Here is a 13,995-nt window from a genome sequence, read left to right as displayed (position 1 = left end):
TTCCTAATGAATACACTGTTCTAATTGGCGCATACCTTTCCCACTAGATAGAGGCCTTCTCCCACTAGTCTAGCGGTAGGCACGGACAGAGTGACCTTGAGTAGTAGATAGTGTGTGCCCAGCCTCAGGATCGAAACTTATCCTTTTGTACTTCTTTGTGTAGCTGCATCTGCCTGGAAAATTCCATAGTGGGCGTGCCTTCATTGGTTCTGAATTGTACATAGTATATCACCATGTTTGCTGATGTCAGAAGGCTGCGAGGTGGCCATGAGTGACCCTAATCGGGCCACTTCCTTCAGGAGGGGTATGCAAGAGGTGATTATCTACAACCATATTTGATCACTCTCCCTGAACCTGCCCAATTCTTTTAAAAACAGGGAATACTGTGGGCTAAGGTGGTCTGATGCACACCACCAAGTTATCCAACATGTCTCCAAAAATCCAGATGCCTCACTTTTGACCATTTAGCTGTATTTTCAAGACACTTTTCCCTTTGTCAGAATCACCTTAAAGTTGGCGTGTATAGGACAAAAAGCTTCATACCTAGGCCTACTGTGATCAAGAAGGAAAGTCTAAAAGCAAATGTGGATTGCCCTGAGAAATAATAAAGCCAAACAAAAATTAAACAAAACATTCAATCAAGCCATTTCAAGTCAAGTATCAAGATCCTGGCGTCATGTACCGGATTATCACAGATCGAAACCAAACATTCTTTTCACAAGGAAAAACCTAAAAGCACATCTCCTAAAATTATATCTGCAAAAATAAACTTAAACAGCTATCTTCCTAGCTTGCAAATTCCAATTTGCTGTAATTTTTGCCCCATCACTTAAGTAAACCACAATGCATTTCCAGATTTATGTAAATCTTTCAACTGATCTTTTTTCCTCATGTCTGAATACATTAGACAGGAGGAAAAAATTTATTCAGCATCAAGTACAAAAGCAGCGTATAAAGAATATAGCAAAACTGATTTCAAGTTCCTGTCTCTACTTCTTACCTCCAGCTAGCATCGCAGTTAGAACTATCCCACATGACCAAATATCCACTGGTTCTGCATGAAATTCTTTCCTTTTAATTAGTTCTGGTGCAACATAAGGGAGCGTCCCGCACATCTTGTTCAACAATCGTTCACAGCCGTTGTGCCTGAACACAGTTGCCAAACCAAAATCGGAAATTTTAAGTTTATCTAAAAAAATACATTAAAAGAAAAAGCAACATAGATTAAATATTTAAAGTGCTTTTCTAGAGAATTCAAAACACAGATCTTAAAAGCAGTGCTTTTTCAGGGGCACAAGCATTTTATCTAACACATAAGTGCTCCTGAAACTGATAAAATACAGAGTTTTAACTAGATGACAAAAATTACAGTTTACATTTAATGAAAAATGCAGCGACTAAAAATGTGGCCCGTTTTTCCATATTACATACAGGCAGACACAATGTAATGTAAATACTAGGCACAGATTGAAACAAGCATTGGCAATGCCAATCGGTCTCACCATTGGGATCTTATATGTATTTAGCAGTGTAGCAAATAAGCGGAGGGGGGAGCGAGACACTCAGCATTTTAGCTGATGTCTGCAGAGGGCTTCTGCTGCCTCAAAAAGCGCCTTCCTTATTCATACGCACTTACCCTAACTTCTAGTGTGAAAGTGATTCCGCACCCATGCTAATCGGCTGCATAGCTAAATACATACAAGATCCTAATGGCGAGACCGATTGGCATTGCCAATGCTTGTTATTCTTTTTTCCAATGAAATGTGACCCAAGATTGTATTTTTTGCAATGAACAGAGAGAGCAAGGAAGACAAGTTTAGAAAATAGGACAAATGCAAGAGAACAGTCTAGAAAGACTTCCATTAAGAATAGACACTTCACATGTCCATCTTAGAAAGCCGATGCACACCGTGCAGTGTTTTGCGAGGGTTCAGCAGCCAAACAATAATTATTTGAGGTTATCGTGTGTTTATCTGAGCAGTGGTTATCTTTTAACCCCTTCGCCGCGGCGGGAATTCCGCCGCGGCGCTGGGGGATGCGGGGGGGCAGCGCGGTGGCGCTGTGCTCATGACGGAGCCGCTCCGTCATGAGCCACGGTTGAGCTGTGCTCATGACGGAACGGTTCCGTCATGACTCCGCCCAGTTGCGTTGTCCCCCCGCACAGGCGGGGAAACAGCGCAGCGTGGGCGGAGCGGCCGCCAACGGTCGTGGCATGACGGAACCGTTCCGTCATGAGCACACGGCAACCGTGGCTCATGACGGAACGGTTCCGTCATGAGCGGGGAAGGGGTTAAAAGCATTAATGTGTTTACCAAAGACAAGAAGCAGAGCAGTCAAAGCAGTCCGTTTCTATATTTCAGGAAGGGAGGGGGGGCATTGCACGTGGGAGAGAGCAACCAAAACATGCAGTCTCTCATGGAGTGCGTAAAACAGTGCTTGAAATGGAAAAATAGAAGTTGCTCGTTTCTGAGAAGTGCCGGTACTCTCCAATTAAAAGTATTATATTTTTCTTAATAAGTGCAGGTACTCTCCTGAAACAAAAGTTTTTAACTGCTTCCTGACATTTCTGCTTTTCGACCAAAATGTACACATAACACACACCTACTTCACTGTGCTAAAATAATCCATAAAAAAACGAAGATGGATTTTTAGTCAACCAATACATCTCACGAGCACTGCACGGGCCAACATTCCAGACCTCTGAGTAAATCACTTGCGGGCAGCGATGGATAAACATAGTAACAGAGCAGAGCTTTTCATAAAAAGATGGCCACACAGGCATTTGAGACGTAAACAAGTGTCAAACTGTACTCCCTCTAATGTAACTTAGTAGAGATCTTTGCCAAAAGAGGACATCGTGACATTTCAGATGTAAAGATGTGCAGCACTACTACCCTCACTGTATAGTAAGCAGGAAGAGCTGGCTACAGAAAGAAGGCCACAGCTGGATTTTAGATATAAACCTGTGCAACACCACAACCTATGCATAGTTACATGGTAGAGCTGTCAACAGTTATGACAACATCGGTATTTCAAATGTAAAGATTTGCAAAACCACAATCCGTGCTCACTAACACATGAACTACTCAGGTGGATGGCACTAACATTTCAGATGTAAATATGTGTATAGGTGTCACACCACAGCCCGTGCCTAGCAGCCGAGTACAGCTCTCTTCAGAGGACACCCTGATATTTCAGATGTAAACAAAGTATTGAAACGTTTTTTCTAGATGCAAGCATGTGCAACACCATAACCTGTGCATAGTAAAAGAGTACAGATAGATGACACCCTTATAATTCAGATGTAAACACGTGCAACACAATTCCTGTATACTAACATACGAGTTGGCTGCAGAAAGATGGCCAGTCTACACAAAGGAGCTAAAGGGGCAGAGAACAGGTCATCCCCCACTCAATACATTGTATACAACAAAGACCTGTTCACACTGTGAACGAATATTTCATACATCCGTATTAATGGCCATAAACGTTAGACCCTCATTTATAGCTTGCGATTCTGTCATCTGAGCTATTCTACGGTGTGGTTCACTAAAAGAAAGACAAAGACAATTTGCCTACGAGGTATGTCAAAATGACTATCTATGTATAATAACCTTATGTCTCCCCCGCCCAAATGTGGTGAAAAAAGGAGTGAAAAGGAGTGTTGGTGCCTCACGGTAGCGCCACCAAGGAGGGTTAAGCAGGATGGTACTCGCCTGCTACCTCAATTTCTCATCATCAGCTACCAACACTCCAAAAGCAAGAAATTGTGTCTGATGCTAGTGATAAACTAAATAGGTGCTAGGGTGTGTATTTAAGAAAGAAAAGGAAGGAGAAACTGTGCTAGAATGTGTGCACCGTCTCAAAACCCCTAAGTGATATATACTAATATCAGTAAAAGAGCTAAATCACACTGGCTTGCATACTTTATTCTAAGCTGCGTGATAGCTCATATGTTAAAATGCCGACATGTTTCGTTACCATTGGACAACACTCACGGCAACTTCTTCAGGGCGTGGGGTCTGTTCATTTTTCCCTGCACCTCTATTTGTCGTTTAAAAACAATTCTGTGGGAGACAAAAGAGAATATACACACACACAACAACATGTCTGGGTTGGTAACCTTATAAAAATAGGGCAATTGTCCTATGTATAGTCTTATGGAACCCCCCATATGGCATATATTTACCAGGATGTAGCCCACCATGGGCATACCTTTACCCTTGGGTCCTTGCGGCTCTGTGTGCGCGTTCAAGGCACCACTTGTTCCACTCCAAACGTGAGTCTGTAATGTATAATACATAATGAGAAATGCATGCTTACTCCCGTTTTAGTGTCTCATTCGTGGGTAATACGGGTGTGTCCCCCTCCCGTCTCAGGTGATGCCTCCACATCTCGGAAAATCATTATGAATCGGTGCCTCACTTTTAACATCCCCTTTAAAAATTGTTCCCCTGCAAACGGACAACCTTCTCCGCACTACCTCGTTTTGTATTCCAGACTCGGTATATTCAAATCTCCACTCGTTAGCCTGTCTCGAGTCCAATTCCCCAAGATTCACGCTGTCTGTCAACACTCACCGTGCAACTGTTCGTAACTGGCGTTTACTCAGCCCAGGAACAACACGATCGTTCCACGGCGCTGTTTAAAAGCGTAATAGCGCGTACCATGTGACTTTATTACGCTAACGGGAGAGCTCGATAGTGAAAGCGGGGCGCCATTTTGAAATGGGCAATAAAAGCTAGGCTCGCCGTGAGAATGTACATCATTATTAGTTTACTCAATGTTATACCTGCCTAGCCATTCCATTGCACGAGTTAAATATCATCTACTTTTGGTCCCCTCAAGATGCAATGCTCGATGTGGTATAAACAGAAGAAAGACTCAGTGTGGTACAGAAAATCAGGTGGCCATTTTGCAATGGGGAATGTCTTATTGTGTCTGTCTGCATTTATTGGCATGCTTGCTTTGCCGAGTATCCAAAGTGATGTATTTCCTAGGTTACTCCTATAGGTGTATATCCGAATGTGGTTTCCTCACAGATAAAGATAAAATGTAAAGAACCTTCAGTGTCAAGTGGCAGGCAACGGCGATCAGTGGTCAAGGTTTGAATATACTGGAATTGCGTTACTGGCACTAGTGACTCATTAATGCCATATACCACATGTTTACTCCTTACATTGCTGGTATAACCTCTATGACCATAAGTTCTAATAAAAGATCATGCAATCACCTTACTCCATTCTATAAGGTCATTTAGTCCATTCTGGTCCACTCCCTCTTGATAGATCCACCGTGCTTCCCTATTGCTCAGTCTGGATTCAATACTGTATTGATCCCCTGTGACTCTTTCAAGGACTACCCAGCGCACTTCTTGCGCAGTATGTTTTTGCGTTTGAAAATGTTGCACCAGTTTGGTGCTCAATTTTCCTGCACGGAGTGTGCTCAGATGTTCCTGTATTCTTGTTTTTACCTTCCTGGTGGTAAGGCCGATGTAGTGAAGCTCACAGGGGCATGTCAGTCTGTAAATTACATGCGAGGTGTTACAGTTGCTGAATTTATTTAGAAACCAGGTCTTGTTGTTTTTAAGAGTAACACTTTTAGTTGGTGATGTAAATACGCACACGGAGCAATTACCACATGGGTAATGCCCGGAGGGGATGTTGGTTTCACGTGGACTTATTTTGGGTCTAGTGTGGACCAGCCGGTCCCGAATATTCGCAGACCTTTTGAATGCGAACCGAGGAGGGGGCATCTGCATGTTGGTGGTACTGAGGAGATGCCAATGCCTCCGGATGATTTGCCTGATTTTTGTGGAAAGTGGTCCAAAGGTAGTGACCACTGGGATACATTCTCCTTTCTCCTTTTTGGTCTTTTCCAACAGGGCTGCACGAGGGGTGTTATATGCTCGTTTTTTTGCCTGTTTTATGACCTTCCTTGGGTAAGCTCGGTCCTGTAGCTTAATGGCCAAGATGTTTGATTGTGCGGAGTATTCCTGTGTGGTGGAACAGTTTCGGCGATATCTAAGAAACTGTCCCACGGGCAGGTTGTCCCGAAGGGCCCTCGGGTGATAGGAGCTGTAATGTAAAAGAGAATTTTTGTCCGTTGGTTTATGGTGGACCGTGAGGCACCAACACTCCTTTTCACTCCTTTTTTCACCACATTTGGGCGGGGGAGACATAAGGTTATTATACATAGATAGTCATTTTGACATACCTCGTAGGCAAATTGTCTTTCTTTTAGTGAACCACACCGTAGAATAGCTCAGATGACAGAATCGCAAGCTATAAATGAGGGTCTAACGTTTATGGCCATTAATACGGATGTATGAAATATTCGTTCACAGTGTGAACAGGTCTTTGTTGTATACAATGTATTGAGTGGGGGATGACCTGTTCTCTGCCCCTTTAGCTCCTTTGTGTAGACTGGTCCTGAGAACGGCAGCTTAGCCGTGAGAGCTTTTTAAGAACATATTTTTATTTTGCACACGAGGCACAGCACAGCACTTCATAACTCGGTTGGTCGCCTGTAGATAGTCTCATTGTAGACAACAGGACATCCTTCCCTTTCTCCTTTCTCTCCTTCCACTAGTACTCACGTCATTACGGTGCGAGATGGATAAGTTTTGTCTAGCTTTCACCGACGAACACATTGCATCCATATTATCAGGCCCCTCCCTCCTGCCCAATGCACCCCTTGATGGGACAACTTCAGCTAGGGAAGAATGGGAAAAACTGTCGAATACCAGAAAACGACAAATAAGAATTGCACTCCACGGAGCGCTCATGACGGAATACCTTAGAGCAGGAGCAGCACCAGCCAGTCTCCTAGTGCGTATTGAGCCTAAGATCTTTTTAGAAGACAAGAGATTCCGGGTGGACTGGAGCTATATAGCTAACAAGTGCACCCGGGACTGGCTTGTCTTGATAATTAACACAGCTAAGCGACTCAGTGATGAACTCCTTAAAGAAATCTTGGATATAGAGGAAACCCTAAAAGCGGATACCACCATCACTGATACGAAGGAACAACTAGCTAAAATCCAAAATGACCTCGGGGAATATCAGGCATACATGGTCAATCAAAAGATTAAAGGCTTAAAGCGTAACCTAGAGAGATTCAGTCATGAATGGGCTTTTCCCTATGTTGAAGATCAGTATTACCAGCAACCACCACCTCCCCAATCCACGTTTCAACCTCGGGGACGGGGAGGTCGCCAACAGGGCAGGAGGACACCTAACAACTGGACGTTTGATAATACAAGTAGCGAAGATGATGAAACTGGTGCACAAACAACAACTTCTAACCCCAGGGTCAGGTTCAATCCTCAAGATAGAACCAACGAGGATCTAGGAGCTATGTTTAGGGTTTTTTTAGGTCAACAAACACTCAACACGGGAGACCAGAGGGGGAACAACTACAGAGGCCGGGGACGGGGCCGGGCTCGGCAGAACCCGAATTCAACCTGGCAGGCCTTCTCCCCCAGGATTACCCGCAGCAGAGGACGAACACCCCTATAATTGCTAAGGTTAACAACATTGTGGTTAATCTCTCTCATTACCCCCTTACAGAGGCGGAATCCGCTATACTTAACAAGGGGTTGGGATTTGTCCCTACCCCGCGCCATGATGGGTTCCAACTCCGGGCGGAACTGTACGGGCTAATGAGGAAGATCAAACTTAAAAAGTTTTTTGCTGGGAAGGAAAAAGAGGACGTATCCAATTTTTGTACAAATCTGCGGCGCCCTTCTCATTTTTGCCCCCCTGGCAATACAACAGGCCCAGAGACTGTGGTGTTTGAACAAAAGATCTTACAAGAGATTGGTAAAATTGAACAAAGCATGCAGACTGCGCATTACAGCAATATGAGTTCTAGAGACTGGCAGGCATTGACAAGCCTACAAAACAACCAAACAATCACCATCAAGCCAGCCGATAAAGGCGGGGCGGTCGTAGTGATGGACACACTTGACTACGACACAGAGGTGGCTAGACTTTTGGGGAACCGCTGCAATTATAGACCTCTAGCGCGGGACCCAACCAATGACTTGCAGGCGACTATTATCCAGCTGGTAACCGAGGCTAAAGAAAAGAAATGGGTTACGTATAGGGAAGCCGAATTCCTGATTAACACAAAACCGAGGATGCCGGCCTTCTATATCGTACCCAAAATTCATAAAAAACAACAGCCCCCGCCTGGACGACCGATTGTCTCCGGTATCCAGTCGTTACTAGAACCTTTATCCCAGTTTGCAGACTTTTTTCTAAGGGAATGTGTCATCACCCAACCCTCATATGTCCAGGACACCACGGACGTGTTGAGAATTCTGGAGAATGTCTCTTACAATCCAACAAACCAATTTCTAGTCACCATCGACATAGAGTCGCTGTATACCAGCATCCCTCAGGAGGCCACGCTGGTGGCAGCGGCGCGCGCCCTGAGGGACTCTGAATGGTTTTATGACTGCCCCCAAACCTTTGTCCTCCAATGCATAGAAATTGCATTGACCCAAAATTTCTTCTCATGTAAAGATCAGATATATCTCCAAGTGTCGGGGACTTCGATGGGGGCTACATTCGCCCCCAGCCTGGCCTGCATTTACGTGGGCCAGTTCGAAGCCTATCACATCGATACTGACACTAATCTCTTCCAGAGGAATATTGTCCTCTGGAAGAGATACATAGATGATATACTTTGTATATGGGAAGGGACCGAGGAAGAATTAAAAGACTTCCTTGGTTGGCTCAATGGTTTGGATGAGTGCTTAAAGTTCACCTGGGAAATAAGTAAAACTAGAGCAGTCTATTTGGATTTAGACATCCTAGCTGAGGGCGACAGGTTGGTGACCACGGTCCACCATAAACCAACGGACAAAAATTCTCTTTTACATTACAGCTCCTATCACCCGAGGGCCCTTCGGGACAACCTGCCCGTGGGACAGTTTCTTAGATATCGCCGAAACTGTTCCACCACACAGGAATACTCCGCACAATCAAACATCTTGGCCATTAAGCTACAGGACCGAGCTTACCCAAGGAAGGTCATAAAACAGGCAAAAAAACGAGCATATAACACCCCTCGTGCAGCCCTGTTGGAAAAGACCAAAAAGGAGAAAGGAGAATGTATCCCAGTGGTCACTACCTTTGGACCACTTTCCACAAAAATCAGGCAAATCATCCGGAGGCATTGGCATCTCCTCAGTACCACCAACATGCAGATGCCCCCTCCTCGGTTCGCATTCAAAAGGTCTGCGAATATTCGGGACCGGCTGGTCCACACTAGACCCAAAATAAGTCCACGTGAAACCAACATCCCCTCCGGGCATTACCCATGTGGTAATTGCTCCGTGTGCGTATTTACATCACCAACTAAAAGTGTTACTCTTAAAAACAACAAGACCTGGTTTCTAAATAAATTCAGCAACTGTAACACCTCGCATGTAATTTACAGACTGACATGCCCCTGTGAGCTTCACTACATCGGCCTTACCACCAGGAAGGTAAAAACAAGAATACAGGAACATCTGAGCACACTCCGTGCAGGAAAATTGAGCACCAAACTGGTGCAACATTTTCAAACGCAAAAACATACTGCGCAAGAAGTGCGCTGGGTAGTCCTTGAAAGAGTCACAGGGGATCAATACAGTATTGAATCCAGACTGAGCAATAGGGAAGCACGGTGGATCTATCAAGAGGGAGTGGACCAGAATGGACTAAATGACCTTATAGAATGGAGTAAGGTGATTGCATGATCTTTTATTAGAACTTATGGTCATAGAGGTTATACCAGCAATGTAAGGAGTAAACATGTGGTATATGGCATTAATGAGTCACTAGTGCCAGTAACGCAATTCCAGTATATTCAAACCTTGACCACTGATCGCCGTTGCCTGCCACTTGACACTGAAGGTTCTTTACATTTTATCTTTATCTGTGAGGAAACCACATTCGGATATACACCTATAGGAGTAACCTAGGAAATACATCACTTTGGATACTCGGCAAAGCAAGCATGCCAATAAATGCAGACAGACACAATAAGACATTCCCCATTGCAAAATGGCCACCTGATTTTCTGTACCACACTGAGTCTTTCTTCTGTTTATACCACATCGAGCATTGCATCTTGAGGGGACCAAAAGTAGATGATATTTAACTTGTGCAATGGAATGGCTAGGCAGGTATAACATTGAGTAAACTAATAATGATGTACATTCTCACGGCGAGCCTAGCTTTTATTGCCCATTTCAAAATGGCGCCCCGCTTTCACTATCGAGCTCTCCCGTTAGCGTAATAAAGTCACATGGTACGCGCTATTACGCTTTTAAACAGCGCCGTGGAACGATCGTGTTGTTCCTGGGCTGAGTAAACGCCAGTTACGAACAGTTGCACGGTGAGTGTTGACAGACAGCGTGAATCTTGGGGAATTGGACTCGAGACAGGCTAACGAGTGGAGATTTGAATATACCGAGTCTGGAATACAAAACGAGGTAGTGCGGAGAAGGTTGTCCGTTTGCAGGGGAACAATTTTTAAAGGGGATGTTAAAAGTGAGGCACCGATTCATAATGATTTTCCGAGATGTGGAGGCATCACCTGAGACGGGAGGGGGACACACCCGTATTACCCACGAATGAGACACTAAAACGGGAGTAAGCATGCATTTCTCATTATGTATTATACATTACAGACTCACGTTTGGAGTGGAACAAGTGGTGCCTTGAACGCGCACACAGAGCCGCAAGGTCCCAAGGGTAAAGGTATGCCCATGGTGGGCTACATCCTGGTAAATATATGCCATATGGGGGGTTCCATAAGACTATACATAGGACAATTGCCCTATTTTTATAAGGTTACCAACCCAGACATGTTGTTGTGTGTGTGTATATTCTCTTTTGTCTCCCACAGAATTGTTTTTAAACGACAAATAGAGGTGCAGGGAAAAATGAACAGACCCCACGCCCTGAAGAAGTTGCCGTGAGTGTTGTCCAATGGTAACGAAACATGTCGGCATTTTAACATATGAGCTATCACGCAGCTTAGAATAAAGTATGCAAGCCAGTGTGATTTAGCTCTTTTACTGATATTAGTATATATCACTTAGGGGTTTTGAGACGGTGCACACATTCTAGCACAGTTTCTCCTTCCTTTTCTTTCTTAAATACACACCCTAGCACCTATTTAGTTTATCACTAGCATCAGACACAATTTCTTGCTTTTGGAGTGTTGGTAGCTGATGATGAGAAATTGAGGTAGCAGGCGAGTACCATCCTGCTTAACCCTCCTTGGTGGCGCTACCGTGAGGCACCAACACTCCTTTTCACTCCTTTTTTCACCACATTTGGGCGGGGGAGACATAAGGTTATTATACATAGATAGTCATTTTGACATACCTCGTAGGCAAATTGTCTTTGTCTTTCTTTTAGTGAACCACACCGTAGAATAGCTCAGATGACAGAATCGCAAGCTATAAATGAGGGTCTAACGTTTATGGCCATTAATACGGATGTATGAAATATTCGTTCACAGTGTGAACAGGTCTTTGTTGCAGAAAGATGGCCCACCAGTGTTTCAGATGTAAATATGTGTAACACCATAGCCTGTGTATAGTACACAGCTCACCGCAGAAAGATGACACCCTGATATTTCAAATGTAAACACATGCAACACCACACTCCCTGTATAGCAACCTGGAGAAGCTGGCAGCAGAAAGATGACCACACCAATGTTTCAGATGTAAGCATGTGCAACACCACAGCCCATGCAGAGTAACAGAGTACAAGTTTGCAGAAAGGTATAGCGATTTAAACACATGCAACACCACACTCCCTGTATAGTAACCTAGAACAGCTGGCAGCAGAAAGATGACCTCAACATTATTTCGGATGCAAGCAAATGCAACACCACAGCTTGTGCATAGTAACCGAGTAGAGTGCAGACACCCTGCTCTTTCAGATGTCAACACGTGCAACACCACAATCCTTGTCCAGCAATGAAAGGCTGGTTGGAGAAAGATGACCACACCAGTATATCAGATGAAAGCAAGTACAATGCCACAATTCGCGCATAGTAACCGAGTCGAGCTCTAAGGAGGAGGTACCCAGACCAGTAATCAGATGTAAGGTAGAAAACCACAATTGAATTGAACTTTGTGCAGGAACATTACACTAACATCCTAGATGTAAATATGTGCAGCAGCGCAATCTGCACTATCATCAAAAAGATGTCTTTGCTTGCATTCCAGATGTCAAAATAGGGAACGTCACAATGCCTGCATAATAGCAGACCAAACATGAGCAGCAGAGTCATGTCCAACATTGCTATAATAGACTGGGACTGTAGAGATGACCACATTACATTTCAGATCCAGCTACAATCCCTTTATATGAACCCAGTAGAACTCTGCAGAAGACTGACCACATTATCATTTCCGATCCTTGAACAGACTGGAGCTCTGTGCAGAAAAAAACACGTCACAACCGTTTCATATGTAAACGTACAACACAGCAAACCCTGTATTATAGCAGATCAGGGACCCTTTAATAATTGGAGATTAGTGGCGCCTGCAAAAAGTGACCACAACGAAGATTCTCATATGTACAGCATCACGAACCGTGTGCAGGGAGAGACCAGTTGTGTCTGCAGAAGGGTAGGAAGATGTGCACAATGGATATGTACATTTGCAATGCCAACAACCCCGATTGAGTAAGAGACCAGTCCTCTCTGCCGGAAACTAACAACGTGCACACTTCAGTTACATAAACGTGCAACACCAAGGATGGACGAGTCCTCTACAGAAAACGCCTGACATTTACATTTCTGATTTAAACATGTGCATCGCCACAATCTTTCTACAGTGACATACTAGTGTTCTATGCAGAACAGCAACACCATTTACCTCTCAGATATTAAACTATCACCACTCTTTCCTGACTCCCCTTACTCCACTCCCATCTATTCCTCTCAATGGGCTGAACCCCATCTCACCCTCACCTTGGCCCTGGCTGTCAGCAGCACGGCCTCCTGGCTAGCCAGATTCACATCCGGATCGGCCTTTATCAAAGTTTTGACTCGGCCATGAGTAGTCAGACCTGGCGGGCAGCTGCAGTTGGGATGCATCAACAATTCATGCTTCGAGTTCGCCTCAAATTTGAACCAGATGTTTTCCCAGCTTGGTTATCCTAATACAACGTAACGTATAAATGCTTGGTTCTCATCCTAAAGCTGCTCTAGTTCGCCCGCCTTCCATCAATCCAGAGTCCAACCGGAAGAGAGAAAGGACAAGCGTTAATATGGCAGACATCTTGAAATGGTGCTTTGAGTCAAGGAGAATGGGCGCACCGCCTGAAAACGATACTACAAGAAGCTGCATGAACATATAGTAATTTGTACGAATCCAAGATTAATTAAGGAAATAAATACAACTTGTACGATATATTTAAATTATAATTTAAGCTGCTTCCCAAATTTTACATAAAGGCCTATAGATCAAATTTTCGTTAAATACAATTAGAGATGATTTTGTATTGCTAAGTGCCAACCCATAATGTGCCTGGACATATTAGAAACTCACTTGTTTCTTAATGTTACCGAGGTATAAACAGATCAAGCTCCAGAGTTAGCAGCGCATGTCTTTTGTTACTGTTTATTACCTGCAAGGGCTTTAGGGGGACGAGAAGGCATCGGTCTGCGAGAGGGATGGGGGGGGGGGGGGGGGGGGGGGGAAGAGGAGGGGGCCAGGAAAAAAAGTAGTCTGTGCAGTAAAGGGGCCAGTAGCCGTGGAAGGACACAAATGACGACATGGTCCTCAGAAGGAGGGACTAACAAACCTAAGGCAGCATAAAGGGCACAACCCAATGAAAAAAGATGGGCGGAGAGTGGGCGGAGCTTCCACGAAGCTTCCACACTGTAGTGTATACTGCATGTCTCAACGAGAGCGCAAGCGCTGCCTAGGTGAGACCTAAAAACAAAAAGGGCGGTCTGTTTAATACAGGATAC

At 44.4% G+C, this 13,995-nt stretch overlaps 1 protein-coding gene across 2 annotated transcripts in view; it reads right to left on the bottom strand.

The window, feature by feature from the left end:
• CHEK1 (checkpoint kinase 1) overlaps positions 1–13,995 on the bottom strand; it is a 206,691-nt gene that overhangs the window by 108,294 nt on the left and 84,402 nt on the right. For both annotated transcript variants that reach the window (XM_085647395.1, XM_085647396.1), the window contains one exon: positions 1,001–1,189. In XM_085647395.1, coding sequence (XP_085503521.1) covers positions 1,001–1,189 — 189 coding nt within the window. The remainder of the gene's footprint in view (positions 1–1,000; positions 1,190–13,995) is intronic.

The sequence above is a fragment of the Triturus cristatus genome, chromosome 3_2, assembly GCF_964204655.1.
Source record: "Triturus cristatus chromosome 3_2, aTriCri1.1, whole genome shotgun sequence".
Taxonomy (NCBI): domain Eukaryota; kingdom Metazoa; phylum Chordata; class Amphibia; order Caudata; family Salamandridae; genus Triturus; species Triturus cristatus.
The sequence above is the reverse complement of the archived record's forward strand: the minus strand, read 5'-3'. Positions and strand labels throughout refer to the sequence as shown.